This window comes from Euprymna scolopes, chromosome 46, assembly GCF_053919585.1.
Source record: "Euprymna scolopes isolate OS-2025 chromosome 46, ASM5391958v1, whole genome shotgun sequence".
Classification (NCBI taxonomy): Eukaryota; Metazoa; Mollusca; class Cephalopoda; order Sepiida; family Sepiolidae; genus Euprymna; species Euprymna scolopes.
The window spans coordinates 71,583,290-71,611,127 of NC_136527.1; the positions used below are offsets into that span (position 1 = coordinate 71,583,290).

The 27,838-nt window shown below is 36.3% G+C and overlaps 3 protein-coding genes across 3 annotated transcripts; all 3 read right to left on the bottom strand.

Annotated features, from left to right (window-relative positions):
• Positions 1–652: 652 nt before the first annotated feature.
• LOC145270108 (uncharacterized) lies at positions 653–18,807 on the bottom strand. The gene is made up of 2 exons (XM_080125711.1): positions 18,639–18,807; positions 653–6,057 (listed from the first exon to the last, which is right to left on the bottom strand). The coding sequence occupies exon 2, from the start codon at positions 4,702–4,704 to the stop codon at positions 3,463–3,465; it is 1,242 nt and encodes a 413-aa protein (XP_079981837.1). The 5' UTR covers positions 4,705–6,057; positions 18,639–18,807; the 3' UTR covers positions 653–3,462.
• Positions 18,808–23,539: 4,732 nt separating this feature from the next.
• LOC145270158 (uncharacterized) lies at positions 23,540–24,281 on the bottom strand. Its single transcript, XM_080125771.1, has one exon. It carries the CDS (start codon positions 24,221–24,223, stop codon positions 23,540–23,542), a length of 684 nt encoding a protein of 227 aa, XP_079981897.1. The 5' UTR covers positions 24,224–24,281.
• Positions 24,236–24,912, bottom strand: LOC145270159 (uncharacterized). The gene is made up of 2 exons (XM_080125772.1): positions 24,325–24,912; positions 24,236–24,274 (listed from the first exon to the last, which is right to left on the bottom strand). Exons 1-2 carry the CDS (start codon positions 24,910–24,912, stop codon positions 24,236–24,238), a joined length of 627 nt encoding a protein of 208 aa, XP_079981898.1.
• Between the last annotated feature and the right edge of the window lie 2,926 nt (positions 24,913–27,838).

The following is a 27,838-nucleotide window of genomic DNA, read 5'->3' on the forward strand; positions in this document are numbered from 1 at the left end:
CAGCATGTCTATGAATGATGTAAGGATGTGATTTGGAAGATCATTAATGTAGATCAGGAAGTGAGTTGGGCCCAGGATGGACCTCTGAGGGACTCCAGCATAAATACTGACAGCTCCTGATTTCTGCCCATCAACCAGTACTCTTGGAAAATTTTCCCAATATTAAGATGTTAAAATTAAATTCAGTAGAAGTGTGAAATCTTCACAGAAAAATTTACAACAGAATATTTTACAAAATCGCTGGAAGACTGAACATATGTGCACCCATACACACACATTCACACATACAGTCGGACACACATGCACATACATTCACAGACTCACGCACATTCACATGCACACACTCACGCACATTCACACACAGAAGACTGAACATACATATATGCACCCATACACACACACACATTAACACACTCACACATAGTCGGACACACACGCACATTCGCACACACATTTGAACATTCACACACACATCCACACACACACACATTCACAAACTCATGCACATCCGCACATTCACACTTGCATGCATGTGCACACACACACACTCGCATGCACACATGCGCACACACACACCTTCACACTCGCACACACACATGCACTTGGACATTCACACACACACAAATATTGAAATAATGCAACAAAGACAGAGTTACATACTTTACTAGTTTAATAATCATCGAATGTTTAAACAAGAAATAAAGTCCTTTATCGTGTCTAGTAGGCATTCAAGTTCTCTCCAGTAGGAATTCAATGTACATTTGCACATAACTTTTCAATTCGTTTTCAAAAGTTCTAATTTCTTTCAACTAATACTTTATAGATAGTTATTTTTTTTTTTAAGTTCAAGTGTTTTGGTAGCTTTACAAATACTTTTTCAAGTCCTATATCACAATTTAAGATTTTACTTTTCTAAACATGTAGCTGTAGATGTTTCCTAGTTATATTGGATTGCTCATGACTCATTTCCAACTGTTCTTTCTTGTATATGTTTCCTGAACTTGCTGTTACATTTGGATTTCCGCTTTCTACAGATGTTCCAGTAGAAAACCAAGAGCAACCTAGTTTCAGTATGTAGAACTGTTTGTAACATGATTGATATAAACTGTATGATCCAGATTGCATTAAGAACAAGTGAAGTATGCATGGTCTCCCGTGAGTGCATAGTTAACGAGGCATAAAAAAAGAATAAGTTCAACTCCCCCATTTAGTCCCAAAAGTCCCTAGGAGACATAAAATTCTGGTGAAAATAAACATACGGTGCCTCAACATATGTAAATTTGAGTTCAGCACCATGCAAAAAAGAAATGATTAAGTCTGCCATCTCCCATTTAGCCCCCAAAGTCCCCAAGGCCTAAACACATTTAAATTTGAGTTCTGCACCATGCTAAACTGCTAAATAGACATACAGAGAAATTTTGGACAAATATGGTAGTCCCCAAAATGGAGTGTTTTTATTAACCCTAAAGGAGCCCCTGGTGCACACCCAAGAGTTATTGTGAAATATAGACAAACAAAATCATGTCCTATATCACAATTCAAGGTTTTAGTTTTCTAAACATGTAGCAGTAAACATTTAATTGTTATATAGGATTGCTCATGACTCATTTCCAACTGTTCTTTCTTGTATATGTTCCCTGAACTTGCTGTTACATTTTGAATTCCACTTTCTACAGATATTCCAGTGAAAAACCAGGGGCAACCTAGTTTTAGTATGTATGACGTGACTCACAAAATAGACATACACAGAAATTTTGGACAAATATGGTAGTCCCCAAAATGGAGTGTTTTTATTAACCCTAAAGGAGCCCCTGGTGCACACCCAAGAGTTATTGTGAAATATAGACAAACAAAATCATGTCCTATATCACAATTCAAGGTTTTACTTTTCTAAACATGTAGCAGTAAACATTTAATTGTTATATAGGATTGCTCATGACTCATTTCCAACTGTTCTTTCTTGTATATGTTCCCTGAACTTGCTGTTACATTTTGAATTCCACTTTCTACAGATATTCCAGTGAAAAACCAAGGGCAACCTAGTTTTAGTATGTACGCCGTGACTCTTTGTAACATGATTGATATAAACTGTATGACTGAGATTGCATTAAGAGCAGGTTACATTTGTATTAAAATTTTACAGATTATTTTTCTTTTTACATGGAGATCACCACTTATCAAGGCCCAGAGGCCATTCAGGGATAAGGGTTATTGCGTATACATTGATCAATGAGATAGTATTGTAAGAATCATTAGTATTGGAGATTTGATAGAGTATGTGGACATATTTACACATTTGTGCTGCACTGTATAGCGGAACTTTACAACTGGATGTCAGGCAGTATACATTCTCTACTTCGGTGTGGCTGACGCTGCATTTGTAGTCTTTGCTGAGGTTATGATGTTTTGTCATTTTTTCAGTTCAGCTCTGAGCCATAGTCAATTGGAACTGTGACATTAATAATAGATGCAGTTATTTCGGGTCTGTTCCATATCATGTCTGACTTGATGTTTTTTTTTTTCTTTTATGTATCTGCCCGTCTGCATGTATTTTTCACAAAACACTGTCATCGTTCCAGTGTAGATAGTCACTCACTCCATTCTGTTCCATTATATAGTAGCAGAACCTTACAGCTGGATTCCAGGTGGCTCACACTGTGCGTCAGAACTTGTGTGAGTTTTCATATGCCTGTTCACAAAGGAACACCTCGAAAATGCCTTTGCACAACTTTTACAAGAATATTTCTCCTCACCTGGGTAAATTCGCATATAATCTTTCATCATATTATTCTGGAAAAATCCAATCCCACAACAAAACGGTTTATCACCCATGTGTAGTCAAAGATGATTTTTCAAAGTGCAACTCATTGAAAATGCTTTACCAATTGGAGGCCAAACATTCTCCCATTAATTTAGTTACTCTAACCGAGAGATCTTTTTTAAGATTCTAGCCATCCTTTTAAGTGCTATTGTTTGTATTTCTCTTACACTCGGTTCACTTAGTATATTCGCTAGGTAGTTTTTGAAATTTTTTTTTCATCAGCCCGGTTGCTCTGAGCCATAACTGTGACATTAATCTTATGTATCTGTCCATCTATATATATTTTTTATAGAACACTGTCATCGGTCCAGTGTAGATATTCAGCCACTCAATTGTGTTGCATTATATAATAGGACCTTACAGCTTGATTTAAGATGGCCCACACTGTGTCAGAACTTTTTTGTTTTAATTTTCTTATCACTTTGTTTTTGCTGGGGATGGGACATTCTACCGGATGCCAAAAATTCTCCCATTAGTTTAGTTACTCTAAGCGAGAGATCTTTTTAAGATTCTAGCCATCCTTTTAAGTGTCATTGTTTGTATTTCTCTTGCACTTGGTTCATCTGGTATATTTGCCAAATAGTTTTTGAAATTCTTTTGATTATCCTGGTTCCTCCGATAATGGCTGGAATGATTGACATCTAAGATTCCAATTTCTTTTCATGTCGTGTGTGAGTTTTCATATGCCTGTTCACAGAGGAACGCCTTGAAAATGCCTTTGCACAAACTTGACAAGAATACGCTTTCTCGCCTGTGTGAATTCGCGTATGATCTTTCATCATATTATTCTGGCGAAATGCCATCCCACAAATCTCACAACAAAATGGTTTATCACCCGTGTGTAGTCGAAGGTGATTTTTCAAAGTGCAACTCATTGAAAATGCTTTACCACAAACTTTACAAGAATATGGCTTTTCACCTGTGTGTACACGCATGTGACTTTTTAAACTGCTGCTGTGAGAACAAGCAGCTCCACAAATTTCACAGGTATACGGTTTCTCACCTGTGTGTGTCCGCATATGAGATTTTAATTCACTACTTTGTGTGAAATTCGTTCCACAAATTTTACAAGGATATGGCTTTTCACCTGTGTGAATTCGCATGTGAGTTTTAAGACTGTAATTTGTTGAAAATGAAGATTGACAAATTTGACAAGAGTAAGGTTTATCACCTGTGTGTGAGCGTATGTGCCTTTTTAAATTGCTATTCATTATGAATGACATTCCACAAATTTTACAAGAATATGGTTTTTCACCAGTGTGTACTGACATATGAGCTCTTAAACCAGAACTCTGCGAAAATGCTGAGCCACAAATCTCACAACGATATGCTTTCTCGCCTGTATGTATTTTCAAATGATTTTTCAAAGTTGAAGTCACTGAAAATGCTTTACCACAAACTTCACAAGAATATGGTTTCTCACCTGTGTGTATTCGCAGGTGACTTTTAAGACTGTAATTTGTTGAGAATGAAGATTGACAAACTTGACAAGAATATGGTTTATCACCTGTGTGCGTTCGTAAATGTCTTTTTAAATTGCTATTCATTATAAATGACTTGGCACAAATTTTACAAGAATATTTTTTGTCACCTGTGTGTATTGACATGTGAAATTTAAGATGACTTGTCTGTGCAAAGGCAGATCCGCATATTTCACATCGATATGGTTTCTCACCTGTATGTGTTCTTAAATGATTTTTTAAAGTTGTAATCCTCGCAAAAGAACAACCACAAACTTTACAACTATATGGTTTTTCACCTGTGTGTATTCGCATATGATTTTGTAGAGTCTTACTTGTGGAAAATTTAGTTCCACATAATTTGCAAGAATATCGTTTCTCACTGTTCTTTTCCATTGGTTCCTGTTTCTGGTTGTTCATCATACTGGATGCCAGATAATCATCTAGTTTTACAGAGAATCTAACTGTTTCATTAAGAGAGCGTATTTGAATTTCATAGGCACATAGTTCAGTGCATATATTCGTCAGGTAGTTTTAAGTTTTTTCTTAACCCAGTACTCCTGTGATTACGTTATAGATTATATGCTTTGTTATTGTTTTCTCATGTTGGGCTTCACCTGAAATGCCTTATCGCTTCAGATTCAAGGCATTCACATATTTAAGAGAATCGAATTTATAGATCTGTCAAGGATTTTAATCGTTTGTTCAAGTGAAAATATGTGAATTTTACAAGCACTTCATTCATTGCATATATTCCTTAGATTTTTAACAGACAATCATCTATTATTTCACAGACTCCAGCTGTGTTTGTTTGTTTGCATGACATATTAAAGACTGTTACATTATAAAACTACAGTCAACACCACAAGAGTAATGTGCACATTTGCATGTAAATATTAAAATTCCAACTCAGTGTAAAAATCGTGAAAACGTGATATTTTTTACAAATGATTATTTGAATGTAAGTTTTCAAAATATGTAGTTCAATAGTTTTTGCATCAAGTTATTTTTTTAGTGAAAATCCGTAACAAAGCTGCATGTCAATCTTTAAATTTTTTCAATTTCTTTTGTCTGTGGGAAAATGCTCCACAAATTTGCATGGCAATCTTTAAATTTTTTTCAATTTCTTTTGTCTGTGGGAAAATGCTCCACAAATTTGCATGGCAATCTTTAAATTTGAATTCACTGAATAATTAATAGGAATATGACATTTCATGGGAAGCAGCAACTTTATGGCAACCTACCTGTCATATCTAATACCATCAGGAACAGATGCCTACAGTTTGCTGGTGACTGTCTGAGGAGCAAGCATGAATTGGTGAGTGATGTATTGCTATGGACTCCACGACACAGACGACCTAGATCCACGTACATCCAACAAATAGCACACAACGCCAACTGTGAACCTGAAGATCTGAGGCAGCTGATGGAAGACAGGAAACTCTCGAGAGGAAGAGTCAAATTGGTCCGAGCAAAGAGCTTGTCCTGATGTTGACTTTTCAGAAATTAGTATTTGCATGTAGTTTTTTAAAGAAATATTTAGTCAATATTCAATTCCACAAATAGGTCAAGAGTTCAGTTGTGTGTGTTTTCATGGCATGTTCAATGAAAACGTAGATCAACACGTTTAGATTTGTGTAAACTCTCAGCTGTGTCACTAATGAATAGTAAGCAGTTTACTTCACAATATGCATCGGTTTTATAAACCGTATTTCATGTTTCATGATTTTTGTTGTTTGTTAAATCAAAAATCATTGAAATTGTAACCTTTTTAATCTGTTAAGAAAGAAAAGATATCATTAATACATTAAAAATGTTTAAGATTTTTTCTTTTTAACTATGGTTGATTACTTAAATGGAAGAATAATAAACATGAATACAAACTAGTTATGAGAGATAAAACTTATTCTACTATCTAATAGTAAAATACTTTTATGAACAGTGATAAAAAATGGTTTAAACAAAACAAAAATGCAGATCCACAAGTTTTTATGGGTACATTTTCACTCATGTCTGACCTCTTTGATTGTGAAAAAATATTAAGATAAAATGTCAAAATAATATTTAGATAAAATGTCAAAAATATTTAGATAAAATGTCAGAAAATGGTTAGCAAGGAAGACTAATTACCCTACCTTTTCGAGTTCAATCTCACCTCTCACTCTATCTTTTTTATAATTCTTTTATTTCGTCCTTGTGCCAATATTCTCCACCCAGGCAAAAGTTAATTCACTATCCACTTTGGCCTAATGGTTAGCGAGGAAAACTACCCTACCTTTTCGAGTTCAATCCCATCTCTCTCTCTATCATTTTTTAATTTTTTTTATTTCGTCCTTGTGTCAATATTTAGAAAATGTCAAAAAATATTTAGACAAAATGTCAAAAACTATTTAGACAAAATGTCAAAAACTATTTAGACAAAATGTCAAAAACTATTTAGATAAGATGTCAAAGAATATTTAGATAAAATGTCAAAAAATATTTAGATAAAATGTCAAAAAATATTTAGATAAAATGCCAAAGAATATTTAGATAAAATGCCAAAGAATATTTAGATAAAATGTCAAAAAATATTTAGAGAAAATGTCAAGATATTTAGATAAAATGTGTATTAAAGTTAAACGTTGTCTTCCTAATATGTCTTTTATTTATGAAAAACTATTTCATTAAAAATAAAAAATATTAAACAAAATTTTCGTTTAATTTTTAAACAAACATCAAAATTTCAAACTACAAAAACATTTTTAAAAATATGCAAAATTTTCATTCATTCTTCAAAATAATAATCATCTTAAATAAAAAATATAATTCATACATTGAAACCTACTTTAAATTTCCTATTAACTTTTGACAATAACATTCAACAATTGATGTAAATAAAAAATATTGAAATAGAACTTAAAATGTTTGGGGATTTAACATGGAAGCCAACACTGCATTCTACAGGTGTTTGAACCATCTTTTTTGATTTAGACCTCGTGGAAAGTAAATATTTCAAATGAAATAAAGAGCATTTACAATTAATTTAAAACACACAAAAAAATAAGCCATGTTCGTATAAAAGTCAATTTAATTGGCTACTAGCGGGGGTGCCCAGCATTGCCCAGGTGATATACTAAGGACCCGAGGAGGGGGGGGGGGGGTAAAAACGACAGTAGTAGGGGAGCCTGGATGTGTTTAGGTGGTGTAGTAAGGAACCCCGAAAAAAAGTGGTAGTAGCAGGGGGTATCAAAACAGCAGTAGGCAGATATGTTAAAAAAAGTGATAGTAGGAAGGCAGGCTCGAACCCATAATGCGAAGGAGACAAAAAGGGTAAAAAAACATAACGTTAGCCGATATATATATATATTATCCCTTAATTGGAATTCCTTTTTGAGATAAGCATTATATATATTATTTATTTTTATTTCAGACTATTATCCTCATCTTTATTAAATCTAATAAAGACGAGAATAATAGTCTGAAATAAAAAAAAAATTAATATATAATGCTCATCTTAAAAATGAATTCCAATTAAAGAATCATATATATACCAATTGGTACAGACCCGACTATGGAAGATAAGATAATAAATAAACGTGGATTTATAAGATCAAAGAATCCAACCTTGATCGCCCTTCGTGGCCGGTGGCGCAGTTGATAAAGACGTTGAATCTCTACGGTTCCAGATAGACATTGTCTGAAGATAGCGGTTTCAATCCTACCCAAAGCGGGCCAGAGGTTTACTTGGCCAAAACGTGGTGAGACGACAACAACTACGGATGGTAGTGATTGCTGAGAATGCAGTTAGGAAAGCAAAACTAATCAAAGCAAACACAATCGCCTGGGCTTCCGGCTTGGTAGTCTCCGTTCTGTAATTGGTCATTGGTCAATGTAGGGAAAACCCTTTATACCAAGACAATTATTATTTATTTGGATACTGCCAGAGTGTGTCCCCTTTTGGGGTTAAGCTGGTTTTCCCCCACATTATAAACGACCTTGTATCTAATTTGCTTTTGTGGGGAAGCAAATAAATACGACAAAGTTGAAAGCTTAACTGGCCCTCGGCCAGGTTTAAAATCAACTTTCATTTCTGTGCTGACTCCTATGATTCAAAAGTTAGTTACCAATTCATTGAATTCACTGTCCACTTTGGCCTAATGGTTAGCGAGGAAGACTAATTACCCTACCTTTTCGAGTTCAATCTCACCTCTCTCTATATCTTTTTTTATTTTTTTTATTTCGTCCTTGTGCCAATATTCTCCACCCAGGCAAAAGTTAATTACCAACTCATTGAATTCACTGTCCACTTTGGCCTAATGGTTAGCAAGGAAGACTAATTACCCTACCTTTTCGAGTTCAATCCCACCTCTCTCTCTATCTTTTTTTTATTTTTTTTATTTCGTCCTTGTGCCAATATTCTCCACCCAGGCCAAAATTAATTACCAACTCATTGAATTCACTGTCCTCTCTTTTTCACATCGTTTTCCTCCTTTGCGATACGGGTTCAAGCCTGCCTGCCTACTGACACATTTTTTTTTTTTGCTTAACACACACCTCCAAACACCCAGGCAACACCAGGCAGCCCTGCTAGTAAATAATAAATGAATCCAAACAACTTTTCTTTCAATCAAAATAGCAGCAAGTGGCCGTGCGACCAAAAAAATATTAGCTGTGGTAAGCAGGCATAAACCTGAAACACAAAAGAGGGAAAAAAAATTACCAGCAAATGCTTTTGCCTATCCGACCATGACGACTAATAACATCATGACGCTGTAAAATAACGTTTTTTAAACATACTTTCAATTTGCTACACGTGTGACTTGCAAAAATCTCGATGCAAAAAGTGACCCCTTTTGCAAGAAATGGTTTAGCTGACCACCAGAGAATGAATCTTTTTTTCTTATTTTCACATATTATGCATCCGAGGGATTGCTCTTTCAGATGGGACCGATTTCGGCCCAGTCTGAAGTGGCTGGCGAAAGTTTTTGGCAAACATATGAACACATAAACAAACTGACGTTTGAGATTTATATAATAAACTAGCGGGGGTACCCGGCGTTGCCCGGGTGTTTGGAGGTGTGTGCTGTTAAATAAAAAAGAACCCAGAGGGGGGGTAGGATCGAACACGAAGCCCTGAGGCAAAGTTTGAAAATAAAATCGGCCAGCCAGAATGAGTTACTGAAAGATGTTTGAATTTATTTAAGTAAGAACCAAATTGACAGTTGAGCGCACGGAATTCGTCGAGCATTACGACGACAACTGAAGCTATTCAGCTAATGAGGTCAATGACCAGGTTTGTTTGTTATAAGCGAAGTAAAAAAGAAAACATAAAAATGAACGTTAAAACTTAAGCGGGGAGGGGGGGGGTAAGCAAAACATTGAAAAAAAAAACTAACATAAAAAAGAAAACAGAAAAACGAACACGTGAAAAATGGCTTAAATAAGCCTGTTTCGATATTAAAATTTAAAAAATCGGTGGGTACCTGGGTGTTTTTAGGTGTGTGGTCGGGGGTGGATAAGCGAAGTAAAAAAAAACAGAAAAACGAACGTTACGTGAAAAATGGCTTAAATAACACTGGTTCAATATTTAAATTTAAAAAATCGAAAGTAAAAAAAGAAAAGACATCTCACACCATCATTCAAACCCAAAATGTTTAGATAACGAACCAACGCACTAACCAACTGACCTAACGCGATGTACATGAAATTTAGTCAGTTTTTCAACTATTTAAAGTAAATCAGGTCATGACATCATCTGACGTATGCGTAGAACCAGTCGTCGTCACGAGAGGACCGTTTTTGTTGACCCTCCCCCGTCCCCCGTCGAAAATTGTCGATTTCGGGTGAAAAAAATGAACGTTTTTGGCCAATTTTTTGAGCGAAGGATGGAGCTTCAATATGATACCGAGTTTGTGAATTTTTGTTCTGTCTGTTGAAAGTTTTTAGTGGACACACAAACATACACACATACATACATACATTTTCGCTTTTATATATATATATATAGATGGTATCATTTATTTGTTGCATATTTGAAGTTTTATAGTTAATCGTTAGTTGCACAATCTGCTAAATCGCCAAATGTTGGCAACCTTCTTTGTTGGTTTAAATCTCATGAAAATTAAATATTTCAGACGAAGTAAAGAGCATTTAAAACTAATTTAAAACACAAGAAATGAGTCACATAAGTCTGCTGTTGCTGCTGTTTATATATGACTAGCAGGGGGTACCCGGCAATGCCCGGGTGCTTTAAGGTGTGTATGGTTTTGGGTAAATCCAAACTCCCGGGGAGAGGGGGGGTTAAAATAAAATAAAAAGTTTTGGTACGTGAGTATGAAGATCGAACCCTTGAGGCAAAGTTGGAAATTAAAGTGTTAAAAAAAAATTGTGCGACGCTAACCACTAGGCCACCGCGACATACAAAGGAACATGTTTGAATTTATTTATTTAACTATTGACTGGTGGCAGCAATAAAAGTTAACTCTGCTGCTTCCATTTGACCTAATTATTGAAGTCAAATAGAACAGTTAACCTGGGTTTGTTTACCCAACTTTGACTGGTTTTTTCCCCAACATATGTTGGGGAGGGGGAAACCAGCTCCCCATTTTCCAGACTGATTAGCAACTGTCTGATATAAGAGGAATTTGTCTCCACATTGATCAAAGCTGATTGCTTCTGGACGTTTCCCGGCGCGATGCCGAGAACGTTCTTTGTTAACTTTGAATTAGTTTCGCTTTTTATACGAAAAAGCCCAATCAACACGCGAGAAGCCAAAATAGCAATAATTTTGTAAAAGTCGATGTAAATAAATCTATACACTACGTGCTTTCTTAAATCCTAGATATTATTATATAGGACCTATATAAACAGTTGTAAGCGATCGTAACGACCTCGGGAGCGTGTGCGAAAGAAGCCTTTGTGAGACATACACGAAATGGTCACACACATTTTGCCTTTTATATATATGATAATGAGCACGACCACACAGCTGCACCTGTATCCATCAGAAATTTCCAACAAGAGTGCATCAGTAGGTGACACGGCCAGAGATATAGGGTGGAATTCATCCAGTATTCCTCCCAGTTTATTTACTTAAATGATCCAGTATTTTAAACAAGTTTGACTGTTTGCAATTTTGCATCTTTTCCATGAATCTCCAGCAACAGTAACACCAGGCAGATCTCGAGGCTGACCTGCATTGCTGCGATGAATGTCTTCCTTGGAAGTTGTATCTCTGATTGGAACGTGAAGTGTTATGTAATGGATGGCTGGAACCATCCGATACATAACTGAAAAGAAAAAACTTCTTTAATAAAAGATTTAAAAGAGTGGGCATCGAATAATCGATTGTCCACCAGTCGAAAAGAGAAAGTGCTTACGTCGTAAACAGAGAAATCGGACGACGATTTTTTTGTTTACAAAACAAAGAAACGTGACATTCCTCGTAAGCTCTGGAAGTAGAGATATTGGCATGAGTGATAAATTCACGTGTCGGTCAGCTAAAGATAAATCGGACGATCGTTCGAGTTAAAGAGGCGGCAAAGAAATTGTCAAAACGTGACTAAAGAACGCGTGTTCTATTATTGATCAGCTGATTGACAGATCGCGTGGATTGGAAAAAACCAAGCGACAGAAATACCAATATAAGCGGTGATGTTTGGAATCTAACGAGAAGAAGCAGAGAGGAAGCAGAGAAGAGAAAGAGAAGAAGCAGAGGAGAGAAGAAGAAGAGGAAACCTGCGACTGTCGAGAGTAAAGCGTTTCCCTACACCCCTCTCCATCACTGAAATGAACAATAAGCCACACTGTTAAAGTTTGAACTTTTGACAATCTCTGTGTAAAACGAAAAATATAATTTGAAAACAAAATATATTTTTATATGAAAAGCCAGTGTGTCTTACGTCTTGATTTGTTGTGCTGAGTTACGTCTAACCTTTGTATGCATGTTAATTCTTTGTGCGTCGGGAACGCTGTTATGACAAGCAATGACAGTTACAGAGAGAAAATGCACAGTCAAGGGGGAAATAACTCTGTTGTCTTAGCCGTTACTATAACAACCAGAAATTAAACAACTAGACGATCCCTAAAAGACGGCTACTGGGTTTTTGTTGCAGCGGGGAACGTACTAATTACGATCATTCCCAGCCTAGGGGTCCTGGGCTATATAACAAAACATCTGTTCACCAGAAGAGCTTCTATCGCCTTGGTGAGGGTGGTGATTTCTTCCAGTTCTGTTTAAATGTATTTAGGTATGTATGTATGTATGTATGTATGTATGTATGTATGTATGTCTGCCTAAAACTTTCGACAGAGGCGACAGATTTTCACAAGATTGGTATTGTTTTGAAGCTCAACCCTCTGGACGACAAATATTGAAAAATTGGCTAAAAACATTAATTCCTTCACTCTCAACTGGGCACTTTTCTACAAGGAGGGGTCACTTTTTTTGTTGATATTTTCAAAAGTCATCTCCTTTTTTCGATTGACTAGCCTTAATTTAAACCTTTACCACTTCCAGTTTGGTGATGGATGCAACAGCAAAGACGTCAGGGTTTTTTTTTTTTTTTTCATATTCTTCGCAGTATGGGTTCAAGCCTGCCTATTAACACTTTTTTTTTTTTGCTCAACACACACTTCCAAATACCCGAGAAATGTTGGGCACGCAGGCTATTATTTATTAATAATTAAATAAAATTCAAATTTAAAAGAAAATGATTGATTACAGATAGAACGATGAAGTTGTTGCCCTGAAGAAAACACTGCAGCTTTACTTTAAAACTTTTACTGAAAAAAATCAAGTCAGGTAACTTGATTATGTAGTAGAGCTGATATATATTCAATGAAGCTGCCTTCAACCTCAATAACTGTCTAAATACAGGTCCAGAACTGGGAGCATGCCTCTTCTAGAAGCGCCAGCAGGAGCTCGGTGGATGGTGGTGATCAGACTGGTTTTGGTGTTGTGAGAGGTCATGTTGGTGATGTTCTCAACATATGACTAAGTTTAGTTGGTTCAGGTCCAGGGAGGAGAGGAACGGTGGAAGAAAGGTACAAAGTCATAACATTGCTTCTGAAGCCAAGCTTGGATCTAGTTGGACTTGTGGGCCAGGGCCAATTCCTGCTGCCACACCCATGGTCTGTCAGCAGCCACCTGACTGCACAAGGGAATCACCACACTCTTCAGCACATCCAGGTACACTTTGGTGTTGACTCTCAAGCTGACTTCGAAAATGTGAGGTGGCATGATGTAGCCCTCACTGGAGACCACACTAAAATCCATACTTGTAGCCGGAAAGATTGTTTTCATCACTCTGGGCACATCCTTATTATTTGTGGCAATCCAGCAATGTATTTTGAGGGTGTTGGTAATGGTTGTGTTGTCATAACTTGGATTGGTAGAGAGCATGAGTTGTACAGCGGCGCATCTCCGATCTCGCTCATTGACCATTGAACATTCTCTTTTTTTTTTTTTTAAACAGTGATCACCACTTATCAAGGCCCGGAAGCCACTCAGGGATAAGGGTTATTGCAAGTACATTACGTTAGTGTGGAGATTTGATGAAGTGTTTACTTAAGGGGGCGGTTCATTAGGAATTTGTTAACATTGGACTTGAAGACATCCAAGTTGCAGTCCGGTGGGAAGAAGGCAGACGGAACAGAGTTCCACAGGCGTGCAGTTCTAAGAAAGAAGCTCTGCCCATGGAATCCGCGTTTTCATTTAGGCACAGATATAGAGTGGGGGAAATTTTTCACAGTGGATTCAGCTAGACGGGTGTTTTTCGTGAAAGATTGGCGAGGGGGGACCAGAGATTGGAGTTCAGACGAGCACCTGCCATGGAAATAACGATAAAACAAGGATAGGCTTGCAACGTCTCTTCTGTGGGAGGGAGGTTGCAGGGTAGAGAAAAGTGCATCCCCCACTAAGCCGCGATATAATGATATGACATGATAGAAGGCTCTTATCACTCTTGGAGTTTGTACACAACTGGCCAACTAGTAGATGGTTTGCAACAACAAAAGAAATAATTGGTTTTCATCAAATGGAAATAGAATCATGTATTTTCTAGGGCGACAATTTTATCATTCCATCCTGTTTTGTATAGGGAAAAAATTACACAAGCAAACAAAAAAAAAAATTTTTTTTTTTTAAATAAAAACTTACATTTTATTTATTTTTTTACGAATGTCTGAACGTAAATTTTAGAATTGATTTAATCAGTCACAAATATTTTAAAATAACAGTGTTTAGAGGTAGGTGGGACAAAATTGTCTGCTTTTTTTTTTTTTTCAACACTGTGCATCTATAGCTAAGGAAATGAAACGTTCCTTCAATTTTCCTTTTCATTAAAGTATCTTCCTATGCTTCTGATACTCAACATTTACAATTATTTTGCAAGATTATAGAAAAATTTCTTACGCTGATGTGTATACATTCACGTGTGCAAAAGAAATATTCAAATTTACGTTAGAAATGTTATCTTATTAATAACATAAAATACCTTTTTGCGATTATTTATTTTTGTGAGAATATTGAATTAATAATGCATAATTCAATGATAATATCGTTAGTTTGAGAAAATTAATTTTTCTTTGGGTAAAACTTGCGGAGTATGCTCTGTTTTACGGTTGTTGTAAAATTAGAATGGAAATTTAAATTTCGTTCCACTTTAAATCCAGTACATTTTCACATTATGTCCAATTCATCATTTGACATGTCAACCTTTTTTTAGGTCTTCAGGTATGCTGACAAGGTTAGGAGTATATATTATTTTAATTGGAATTCATTATTGCGATGAGTATTATTTATATTAGTTTATTTATTGCGGACTATTATTCTCATCTTTTTTTGTTGTTTCACAAAGTTTCGACCAACTATTCCTCTGGCCTTCATCAGGTGGTAACCACGACGGATAGGAACTTTGAATCTCCTAACTGCATTCTCAGCAATCACTGTCATCCGTAGTTGTTGCATAGGATTGAAACCGCTATCTTCAGACAATGCTCATCTGGGGTTTCAATCCTACCCAAAGTCAGCCAGAGGCTTACTTGACCAAAACGTGGTGAGACAACAACAACTATGGATGGCAGTGATTGCTGAGAATGCAGTTATGAGATTCGAAGTTCCTATCCGTCGCGGTTACCACCTGATGAAGGCCAGAGGAATAGTTGGCCGAAACGTTGTGAAACAACAATTAATAAAGATGAGAATAATAGTCCGCAATAAATAAATTTATATAAGATTAGGTGTATCTATTCCGAAAGCCGTTCTTAACATGGGGAGGTTGGGGGTGTCTATTCTGAAAGCCCTTCTTAACATGGGGAGGTTGGGGGTGTCTATTCCGAAAGCCGTTCTTAACATGGGGAGGTTGGAGTTGTCTATTCTGAAAGCCGTTCTTAATATGGGGAAGTTGGAGATGTCTATTCTGAAAGCCGTTCTTAACATGGGGAGATTGGGGAGGGGTCTATTCTGAAAGCCGTTCTTAACAATGGGAGGTTGTATTCCAAAAATCGTTCTTAACTTGGGGAGGTTGGGGTGTTTATTCATTGTAAACGTAAAACCTATAAAAATTGACATTCCGAATGTGAACAGTGAGTTGGACTTGTGTAAAAAAATACCAAAAAGGTATGTCAAAGTAACTTTTTCCACTTAATAATTAAATTATTTCGTTTTTGTTAATAATTTTTTTTTTTTTGTAAATAAAAAAGTATGATTTCGATTACTTTCGTTTTTGGGGGTCAAAAAAAAAAAAAACAGGGTAAATTTTTACATTAGGTCCACCTCAACAATTTTATTTATAATGACGACTTTTAAAGGTTTTCGACTATGCTGAATACGAAAATCGCATTTAAATTTTGCAGCGACAAGTAATTATCGAAATATTAAAATCTGTATTATGCACTGTAATTCTCTGGCAGCCATGTTTTTATGCACGAGCTATAAACAATCGCGTGAACACGTGTAAAAACATTGCTGCCAGAGAATTACTGTGCATAATACAAGTCTTTATATCTTGATAACTACTTGTCTCTACAAAATTTGAATGTGATTTTCGTATAGAAGTCATTTTAAAGAAAATTATCGAGGTGGACATTAGGTAAAAATATTATCCAACCAATTTTAATCAAATTTTCAGTATTTATTAATTAACGATTACGGAATATTAGGAACTCATTATTATTATTATTGTTTTAAATCTTACTGGAAATGTATTATTGGGTTTGTATTAGTATACAAACAGATTCGAAAAAGTGGGCAAAAATCAAATATATACCAAATAAATGTTATCAAACGCAAGATAAGTTACGCTTCTACCTACGTGGAAAAGTTTTTAGTGTTTTTACTCACTTTAAAACGTGTAATTGGTTTGGAAACCATACAGCGTTTATCGATACATTTGAAAAAGAAAAATGGCGACATGCTCGTTGTTGAACACGATAAGTTTGGGAAAATAAATTCAAATAAACAAATTATACAAAACACTGTTAGAAACCCACCGAATATATGTCAGCCTATGTCAGGGTAACATATATTGAGTGAGTTTCTAACAGTATTTTGTATATTTTTTTATTTTTAACTTATTTCCCAAAACTTACCGTGTTCAACAGCGAGCATACCGCCATTTTTCTTTTTAAAATATATTAATAAACATTGTATGATTTTCGAACCGATTAAACGTTTTAAGGTGAATAAAACTACTAAAATATTTTCCAGATATGTAGAAGAGTAACTTATCTTGCCTTTGATAACATTTATTTGTTATATATTTGTTTTTTGACAACTTTTTCGAATCTATGTTTATGCTAACACAAACCAGCATTATTTTGTATAAACAAAACAAAACATTTACTAAAGTTATAGTTTAAAATGCTAAAAAAAAAAAAATTAAAAAAGGGGGGGGGTACTAGTGCAGAGAGTGATCCGGACGTAAATAATAACGTTATTATTTAAAAAGCCATTCTTAACATGGGGAGGGGAGGATGTTTTGTACATCTTCTATACTTCAACCTTACAATTGAATAAAAAAAACATATCATAAAAATTTAATTAAACTTGGAAATACGATTTTAAAAAAATAGCGCCGCGGCGGATCACTCTCTGCACTAGCACACAAAAAAAAAATTTCTTAAAAAAAGTCCGAAACATATAAATATTTATTTTTGCTTTTTTTTTTTTTTTCTTTTTTAAACGAATATAAAGCATCATAGTTTGTAATCATTAAAAAAAAAATTTTTTAATAATAATAATCTTTTCATGAACATTACGAAAAAAAAAAAAAACTCGAAAGTTTGTTAATAACATAGTTATAACTCAAAGAAAGGTAAAACTTGCGGAGTATGCGCCGTTTTACGGTTGTTGTAAATATGGGACGGAAATTTAAATTTCGTTCCGTTTTAATCTTTTTTCTGAATAATTTTTAAGTAAAGGGAAGGGCTAAAAAGCGCTAAATTGAGGCACCGGCCGTTAATTTTGCGTGTTTGTTTTTAAAATACTGTTAGAAACTCGCTCAATATATATTACCGTTACATGAGCTGACATATTTGTTAAAAATAATAGTATTTTGTATATTTTTTATTTTTAACTCATTTTTTTTTTTTTACATAGGCATCACCTCTTATCAAGGCCAAGAGGACACTCGAGAATAAGGGTTAAAGAGTGTATAGTAGAAATTGGACAATATAGTAATCGTTAGTAATGGAGATCCAGCAAATTTGTTAACAAGTGGAACAACGGCTAATCAAGAACTTGTTAAAAAGACAAACCATATTGTAGTCAGCTGGAAAGCAGGAAAACGGAAGACAATTCCACAGGCGTGCAGTTCTAAGAAAGAAGCTTTGTTCATGGAATCTGCGTTTAGGTTGAGGCATAGGTAAAGAGGAGGGGAGGGAATTATTGACAGCGTTTTCAGCTAGACGAGTGTTTCTTGTGAAAGTTTGGCGAGGGAGTACCCTAGATTGAAGCTCAGTCGAATACTTTCCATGAAAATAACGATAAAGCAGAGACAAACTCGCAACATCTCTTCTGTGAGATAGGTTGCAGGGAAGAGAAAAGGACATCTCCTACGAGGCTACGAAACTTAATGCGTTCAGCAAAGAGTTCGGCGCCATTTTAAATTTTCCAATATGTTTTTCGAGTTGAATAAACATGTTACATTAAATAAAAACGCTAAAATATTATCCAGTTAGGTAGAAAAGTAACTTATCTTAACTTTGATAACATTTATTTGTTATATATTTGTTTTATGACAACTTTTTCGAATCTAAGTGTAATACAAACCCCGATAAACTACTTTCTGTTACTAATCTTGCTTTTGAGGGATAATTAAGAAATTTACCTATGATATTTTTGCTGAATATAATTTAAGAAGACAAATTCTTACCATGTTGGCACTCGGGATAGTTTGTAGAACTACATAATTACGAGAGGCACATAACTTTTGTTGTGAGTATTTTTTTTTTTTTTTCAATTAATTTTTTACTTTTTCCTACGCCACCAACAACCATTGCTCACATCTTCAATATGACAATTTTCTTATTAAATTATTTATAATTTACATCTCATATCCTTTAACAGTTCTTTTTGCTGTTTTGATAAATCACGCAATCTTTTTTTATTCAATTTTTTAAGCATAAACTAAGGATCTATTTCGTATACGCGAAACGTTCATAGGAGTAATTCGGTTGTGTTGATACAAAAACATGAATAGGAAAACCGAAACGCACCAAAACTGTTGGTTTTACAAAATCCGAAACCTGCCGCCAACTACATTTGATACACTTATTTATTTTATTGTTTTATTTGTGTTGAATTGTTGATTTTGGAATATTCAATCTCTACACGTTACTTGATTTAAATTTGCTGTAAAAACTAAACACTCTTTAATCAAAAAGAAATGAAATTCATCTTTTCATTAGATTTTATGGCGTAACGGAAAAAGAACCATCCCGGTGCGAGTAACAGCCGGTGTACAGTGAAAATCTCACATCGACCTAAAAACGTCCGGCCAATAAACCACGTTACATGTTGTAGTTAAAAATAATTAATAATGGAAAGGTTTGGATTAAATTTTGTTTTTAGTATTATGTGTATTCACTATTGTAGATTATATTAGCTAATGGGTTTGTATTACTTTACGCATAGATTCGAGAAAGTTCTCAAAAAGAAAACAAATATATAACAAATACATTTTATCAAAGGCAAGATAAATTACTTTTCTACCAAACTGAATATTTTTTTAGTGTTTTCATGTGACACGTTTATTCAGTTCGAAAAACATACAGTGTTTACCGATGTATCGGAAAATTAAAAATGGCACCGGATTCTGTGGAACACAGTAAGTTTGGGAAAATGAGTTAAAAATAAAAACTATACAAAATACTGTTAAAAATCCACCGAATATATGTCAGCCTATGTCACGGTAACATATATTGAGCGAGTTTCTAACAGTGTTTTGTATAGTTTTTTATTTTAAGCTCCTTTTCCCAAACTTACCGTGTTAAAGAGAGAGTCGGGCGGGATTTTAAATTTTCCAATACATCGGTAAACACTGTTTTTCAAGCTGAATAAACATGTTACATTCAATAAAAACACTAAAAAAATTATCTAGTAAGGTAGAAAAGTAACTTATCTTGCCTTTGATAAGATTTCTTTGTTACATATTTGTTTTTTGACAATTTTTTCGAATGCGTGTATAGTAAGTAATACAAACCCCTAGCTAATTTTCAAAAAAACAAAAACAAAAAAAAAAAAAAAAATGAAGCAGCATCACTGGAAATAAAATATCTTCAACGAAATTTCCCATAGTTTAGAAAATACTTTTTCTTACCTATTTTTGTAAAATTTATTTTTTTTTTTTTTAAATGCGTACATATACAGAAATTAATAAATATTCCATTTTATTCTAAACACGTAAATAAATAAATAAATAAAAAAAAAATCAAATCTTATTTTTGTAAAATATATTTTCTAAAATGAAAATTTGATCCAAACCTTTTCACACTTATTTATACTCCTATAAATATTTTGTGTATTGATATTCATATTAAAAATACTGTTTTCTATTTATTTAGGTATTTATCTGTTTACCCACGAAAGCAAATTTGACACAAGGTCATTTTTAATGTGGTGCTAAAACCAGCTCCCCGAAATCAAGTGTAAAATGGGGGCACTCTGTCAGTATCTAAAAAATAATAGTAATCGTCTTAGTATAAAGGGTTGGGATGAATATTTAAATATAAAGGAGACGCAACGATAAGACGTCTTTATATTACAAGAAGCCATTTTTTTTATTATATCATTCCAAGGGACATAACTCGTACAGTTAAAAATACAAAACAAGATGCGTTGGCCTTCGAGACAAGATCAAAGTGTAGTATCTGTTCTTCAGATGCTGCACTTCTATTTCTTGTTCTCTTTCGGTGGAGGAGAAATCCTTCACGACTGAGACAATTTTTATTTTTGTACCTTTTCTCCACGTTAAAAAACGACCTTGGTGTCTAACTCTGTCCCGTGGGGAGGCATAGTAAATAGGTACATACATTATTGAAATTATTACGGAGTTACTGGTGTGGTGCCCTGTGATTGGATGAAAACCAACCAATCACGGGCTGCCATTCTAATTTCCTCCCCGACCCCTATTTGCGCGGCCCCTTCAAATTTCCGTGCTCTTTTACGGTTGAGACTTGTCTGCGACTACATCCATTTTGCCAGCTCACCGTCATCAGAAATGTAGTACTTACCAACACAACAAACGCCCTCGTGTTTGTGCCTTGTATAGGCATGCGCGACAACAAAACTTGGGTTTTTATAAGCGGAAGTCTCGAGGTTGTCAGGAATCTACAGGCGCATGCGCAAGAGAAGGGATTGAGATAGTGGTATAAAGGCAGGTCGAGTGAGAAGGTTGTTGTTGTCATTGGACGTTACAGTGACGCGTGCGTTAGCAGGTGATTAAGAGGCGGTTTATTTTTGTGTGTCAAGTCGCGCACCTTGGTGAAGGTCATATAAATCGTTCACCTCGGTAAAGGTGAAGGTCAGAAGAAATATGGGACCTGCAAGAAGTTCAAAGCTGCAATAGCAGCACACACCAAGACCGCACCTTTCTCTTCTCTTTGATACCAACTAAAGACACAGGAAAGATTTAACTGATAAACGGACATATCTGTAAGATAAGTTTCCCACAAACCCAACTGTTTGCAACACCTTTCTTTTCCTTTTATAAATACAGTTTTCATTACATTTAACTCTGTGCTTGTCTTTCCTTTCTTTTTGACGTCGTCACATTACTTTGTTACCTCAAACGTTTGAGGAAATCCCAATATTATGAATGGGCTGTGATCGTCAAGTTCTCTTGATCGTCTAAACGAAAAGTTTTTTTTGTTTGTTTTTTTTTTTGTTTGTTTTTTTACATAGACGTCACCACTTATCAAGGCCGATAGGCCACTCAAGGATAAGGGTTAAAGAGTGTACAGTAGTCAAAAGGACAATATAGTAATCGATAGTAATGGAAGTTCGGTAAATTTGTTAACTTAAGTGGAACGGCTCATCAGAAAATTGTTCACGTTGGACTTGAAGACAACCATATTATAGACAGCTGGAAAGCAGGAAAACGGAAGACAATTCCACAGGCGTGCAGTTCTAAGAAAGAAGCTTTGATCATGGAATCTATGTTTATGTTTAGGTACAGATAAAGAGTGGGGAAAATTATTGATAATGCTTTCAGCTAGTCTAGTGTTTCTTGTGAAAGTTTGGTGAGGGTCGGGGAACCATAGATTGAAGCTCAGTTGAACACTTTCCATGAAAATAACGATAAAGCAGAGACAAACTCGCAACATCTTTTCTGTGAGATAGTTATTTTGTGTTAAAATGAATACGAGACATCTTTTATGTTTTCAATACAGATTTGTTTATTTACAATATACACTTCAAAATAAAAGTGATAACTAACATCATAGCACGGTGGAGGTTTGTGGAGAAGGTGGGTCGCAGAACAATGTGTCGACCTGTATTTTCGTTTTGTGTCTCCTCACCTTTGTTTTCTCTCTGCTCTTTTATTTATCTCACTTTGACCTGTTGACCTTTTTCTCGGCAGCTTGTTTATTGTTTTGCAACTCTATGGGTCATAGTTCCTGTTGATTGACCTGTTTACCTTATTTTAGCCAGCTTTTTTTTATTGTACTTTTTGGTGGTTTGGAGCTAACCCATTTAATATCGGTTAGCTTTCCTGACCATTTGATGTAATATTGACGCATTCCCAGGCATAATGGATATAGGTCGTTTTAAATCCGCGGGATTTCTCATTGTATTCTTTTGATTGGCTGGACACACCTCTGTAACACTATTACAGGTCACCTTTCCTGGGATTGACTTATTGTGTTTTTTGATTGCCCGGACACCTCTCCATACCACAAGGACCAATTAACTTAAGTGTAACATCAGAACAGATACTACACTTTGATATATTAAATCTGTTATTCAAACTAAAAATACAATGTAAATTAAATATGAACAAAATATTTAGGCACAAGGCTAACTCAAAAGGGGGGGAATGGGGGCCATTGATTATCCTTGTCACTCTAGAACTAAACAAGAAATTCTTTTAGCTAGTATCTTTTTTCACAGTAATACCGCATTCACCCATTCATACTGGGGGACGTCCTACTTAGAACCAAATCGTTTAAAATATCTTTTTATTAATGTGTAAAAGCAAAAAAGATAATAATAATGATACAATAATTCATTTGTGTCGAGGTCAGGGGCGGGGAGAAAAAAATACAAAGTGGTTAGTAAGACCCCCCCAACCCCATCTAGTTGATAGACCGCCCGTTTCACTTCGGTTTGTAAAGAAACCTGAAGTCCTGTGGGGTAGTCTCTAGGTGGGAATGCCTCTGAAAAGGAGAAAATAAAAATTGGTGGGTAAGGGGGGGGACGTTAGTACTTGATCATCAATTATGGCTTCTATCAGTATAGAGAAATTTGGGAGTGTTAGGGTTAGGGTTAGGGAGTATGTCGCTTGTTGGCTTTGGCGTTGGAAATTTGGAAGTATGTTGCTTATTGCCAAGCAAGCAGTTCTACCTTTTCAGTGCCGCACATGTAACCTTCTGGTTGTTGCTCAGTGGGGGAATTACTGATTGCCCTTTATTCACTACACTATGATAAATTTTCCAGAAATCACGAGTTCCTATCTTTTGCGACTCTATGCATTCCCTGGTTATTTCAGCATGTCTTCTTTTGTCTGTAGTTATTTCTCTTTTACAATGATTTCTAGCATCTATGAATTTTTGCCTATTTGCACTTAATGTATAGCGTATCCGGTTTCAAGCGTCTGGGGGTTGAATAGACGGGCGGTCCTGTGGTTTTGATGTAGTGCTTAGCGCTATGCTTGATAGGGTCCGTATTTTTAAACGGCTGGGAGAGTTGAGGATATTTTTGGAGTAGCTGGCGGACGTGTGCATCTTCGGGTAAGGCAGCGCTGATTCCGGTGGTTAAAAATTTTGAAGTGGTTCCTCTCACCGAAATCTTCGTTTCGTTGTCTGTTAACGAATGGTTTGTCATGTCGACAGACAGGTTAAAATGGGCTAAAAAGTCTGCCCCTAATATTGGAGTGGTCACGCTGGCTATGGTGAAATTCCAAACAAAATTCCTTCGCATTCCCAGGTTTAAGTTTAACATTTTCTCTCCAAAAGTGGGTATTTTAGTCCCGTTAGCAGCTTGCAGAGTGAGAAAATGTGTCCCCGTTGGATGGCCATGCGGTGTCGGTATGACGCTGATTTCAGCTCCGGTGTCTATTAAGAAGTTATATCCGTGAATTTTGTCACGGATATAAAACAGACGACCTTTTTTGTGTATTCCAGCTACAGTTGTCGTCGTTACTGGCTGGAAAATTCGTTTCCCTGTGCTGTTTTTTTGAACGCACAGGGTGTAGTGCATCGTCAAGCGTCCGCGCCGAATTTTCTGTGATAGAAGCATATGTTTTGTCTATCACGTGAACCGTGTCGCCTGCTGCTGGAGCTTCTTCGTCTGGTCCTTTGTCGCGTGTTGTTGTAGTTACTGGGGTAACGTCGACATACTTGGAGAACGTCGGCTAATTGTTGTGACAGCTTTTCCACTGTGGACTTTAATTCCGCTAGCTCCTCGTCTCGGGTTTGCACTGGTTGCTGTTGTTGTGCGTACACTTGTCGGCTTTGGGAACTTTCGAGTATCCGGTCAGCTATGTCGGCGAGTTTTTCTAACGTTGTCTCTTCAGACATTGGCGCGAGGATTTGTTTTGCTGTCGCGGGTAGCTTATTCATCCACAAGCTACGCATAATGCTGTCAGACATTTTATTTTCTCCTAACAAGGATTTCATGTGTCGTAGTAACTGCGACGGTGTGCGGTCTCCCAATTCAACTTGTGTGAACAGGTTTCGCAGCATGGCTTCATTAGAAACGCCGGTTCGCTGTAGAATGGCTTGCTTGAGTGTGTCGTATGGGTTTTCTTCAGGCACATTGTCAAGTACATCTATAACCTCTTCCACTATCTCCAAAGGCAGTTTCTCGACGAGATAGCAATAACGCGCTCGTTGTGAGGTAATTCGTTTGGCGTCAAATAAAGCTTGTATTTGGACGAACCATATTTTTGTGTTCGCCGGGTTGAAGGGTGGAATGTTCAATGTCATTGTTTCATGCTGGGTTTCCGTGGGTTGTAGTGACATTATTATTATTTTACTCGTCTTTTGTTCGCGGTTTGACGTTATTCTTCCACGTGGTTGTCCGGTTATTTTCCGTGTGTTTTGTAAATATTTGTGTTAGAGTTCAACACGTGGTTCCTTCAAAAACGTTCATTTCATTTTAAAGTTCGGGGGTCACCAAATTTGTAACGGGTTAGCATATAATAATACACCAAACCGCTGCAAAAATATACAATGAAACAAACAGAAAATGAAGGAATGAAAACGTTGAATAAATTTGAACACGTTTATTTTTCGTAGAAAAATAAAAAGCTAATGTTCATTTCAAAAGATGAAAAATCCAAACGTGAGGAGGAAATGAAAAGGCACACATAAAGCGACTGCTGCTTTATGAAAACGGGGGAGAAAGAAAGGGCGAACGTATGCAGGTCGCTAACCGTCCGCGCACATGTTTTGACGAGGAGTGACCACTGGTAGTCGGGAGGCGAAATCTGGTGCGACTGGTCAGCTCAAAAGCCACCCGATGAAAGAGGAAGAAAAAGGGGCTGCGCGTGGGACCTTGGTTTTCTGCGCATGCGTTTGGAGAAAAAAAGGAAGTGACCTCACGCTCGTATGTGTGTACGTATGTGTGGTTAATGCGTATGTGTGCTTGCGTGCGTGCCTGGGGTGTATATACGTAGTTGTGTATATACGTGCGTGCGTGTGGAAAACAAGTTTGGACAATACTATTCTTTTCTATTCATTATTAACTAAAGTACTGTTAAAACAAGCGACCGTTTCTGCTTCAGAATTGATTTTTCTACATAGTCAGCACGATTTTCAAATCACTTTATCACCATAAACGTCCAAAGCGTGCTTCATCGCACACATCTCTGCTGCCACTCTGAAATCAACAAACCCATCTACTAACAGAGCTTACATTAGCTGAATCAGCTTCGTAAATATCCAACAGGCGCCGATGGATGGCGATTGGTTCAATCTTTTCCCACATAAAAGAATTCAAATGATTAACATCCATTACAGGTGGTGCTTTTTTAGAGTCGTACACCGTCAATATCTGTAACAGAGATATGAAACTTGCAGGTCATGAATGCAGAAATACAGTCATCATAACAATGCAATTTACAATCCCCTTCTGATTCATTCAGATTGAATAAAAATAAGAGGCATTACTTTCGAAACATCACTAAAACATACTTAGAATAATGTCTCATAATATTATCATTCAAACACTACCGTGTTTGAATGATAATCTTATAAGAGATTATTCATAAATATATTTCGAGGCAAAGCTTCATCTTCAGTCTTTCTTTCTTTTTGCCATGCATTTTATTGTATTCAAACTCAACCAGCGCTTCTAAGGAACAAAAATCTTAACGTAAATCTCGCGTGACCAACGGGCCGTTCCGAGATTTAAAAAAACTACCGTAAAAACAACAGACGGACTTCTACTTTCTGATTCTCTGCTCCAACAACAACAACAATAACAACAACATGGCAAAGAAAATAGATGTCAACGAAAGATTTTAGTATGTGTTTTGGGAGATTATTGATGTACCTATTTACTATGCCTCCCCACGGGACAGAGTTAGACACCAGGGTCGTTTTTTAACGTGGAGAAAAGGTACAAAAATAAAAATTGTCTCAGTCGTGAAGGATTTCTCCTCCACCGAAAGAGAACAAGAAATAGAAGTGCAGCATCTGAAGAACAGATGGTATTTATTTGCTCCCCCACTGAGCAAATTAGGCACAAGGCCGATTTTTAATGTGAGGAGTGAAGGGGAAATGGGGACCAGCTCCCCGGAGAGTAGGGGAGCTGGATAGTGACAATTGGTATGAAGGGTTGCCCCTACATTGACCAAGGTCTTATATGTGAGGTTGCCCACACATATGGTCTTTGCTTGCAGTATCTGCTGGAACAGATGGTATTTATTTGCTCCCCCACTGAGAAAATTAGGCACAAGGCCGTTTTTAATGTGAGGTAAAAACCAGCTCCCCTAAAAGTAGGCAAAAAGGGGGCACTCTGGTTACCAAAAATAATAATTGTCCCAGTATAGAGGGTTTCCCCTCCATTGACTGGTACAAATTATCTTAAGTGCAGCATCTGCCGGAACAGATGGTATTTATTTGCTCCCCCACCGAGCAAATTAGGCACAAGGCCGATTTTTAATGTGAGGAGTGAAGGGAGGGAGAAGGGAAAAAGGGGACCAGCTCCCGAGAGGTGGGAAATGGGAGCTGGTTAAAAGTCAGGCATGTGGGGTTGCCCCCACATCTGGTCTTTGCTAGTCATAGCTAGTCCTAGCTTGCAGTATCTGCCGGAACAGATACTACACTTTGATCTTGGCCCGAAGGCCAAGGGAGATTATTGATGTAGATCAGGAAGAGAGTTGGGCCCAGTATGGACCCCTGAGGGACTCCAGTATTAATACTGTGGGCCTCTGATTTCTGCCCATCAATCACTACTCTTATGAGCCTATCTGAGAGAAATGATTTAATGATCGAGAAAACATTTCCAGCTATACCATTTTAGGTTCAATCCCGTGTATCGTTTTTTTTATAATTAAAAAAAACGAACTTTTTTTTAATAATTAATTTTTTTTCACTCTCCTTATGATTTTATAGCAAAAAATGGTGAATTTATCGATTAAAAATATTAGTGAATTCTATGATATACATATTCTTTGAATGAACTCCAATTTTTCGTTATCACATTTGATGAAAAATGTAGTCCCATTTTGGCAATGCGTCTGACCAATAGTACTTTTGAACCCGCGACCAGCACTGTGATGTCATCAGCAGCAGCCTGGGCATAAATATTCCTATTTTTAAACTCCTTTAAAAGAGGATTCAGCATACAGTTCCATAGTAAAGGTGATAAAATCCCACTTTGGGGGTTTCATTTAACTACTTCCCT

Coding starts and splice junctions, on each gene's coding strand:
- LOC145270108 (XM_080125711.1), bottom strand. CDS start 4,704: ATGATGAACAACCAGAAACAGGAACCAATGGAAAAGAACAGTGAGAAA.
- LOC145270158 (XM_080125771.1), bottom strand. CDS start 24,223: ATGCTTCTATCACAGAAAATTCGGCGCGGACGCTTGACGATGCACTAC.
- LOC145270159 (XM_080125772.1), bottom strand. CDS start 24,912: ATGACATTGAACATTCCACCCTTCAACCCGGCGAACACAAAAATATGG. Junction 24,275..24,324: donor AATTAGCCGACGTTCTCCAA/GTATGTCGACGT, acceptor ACAAAGGACCAG/ACGAAGAAGCTCCAGCAGCA.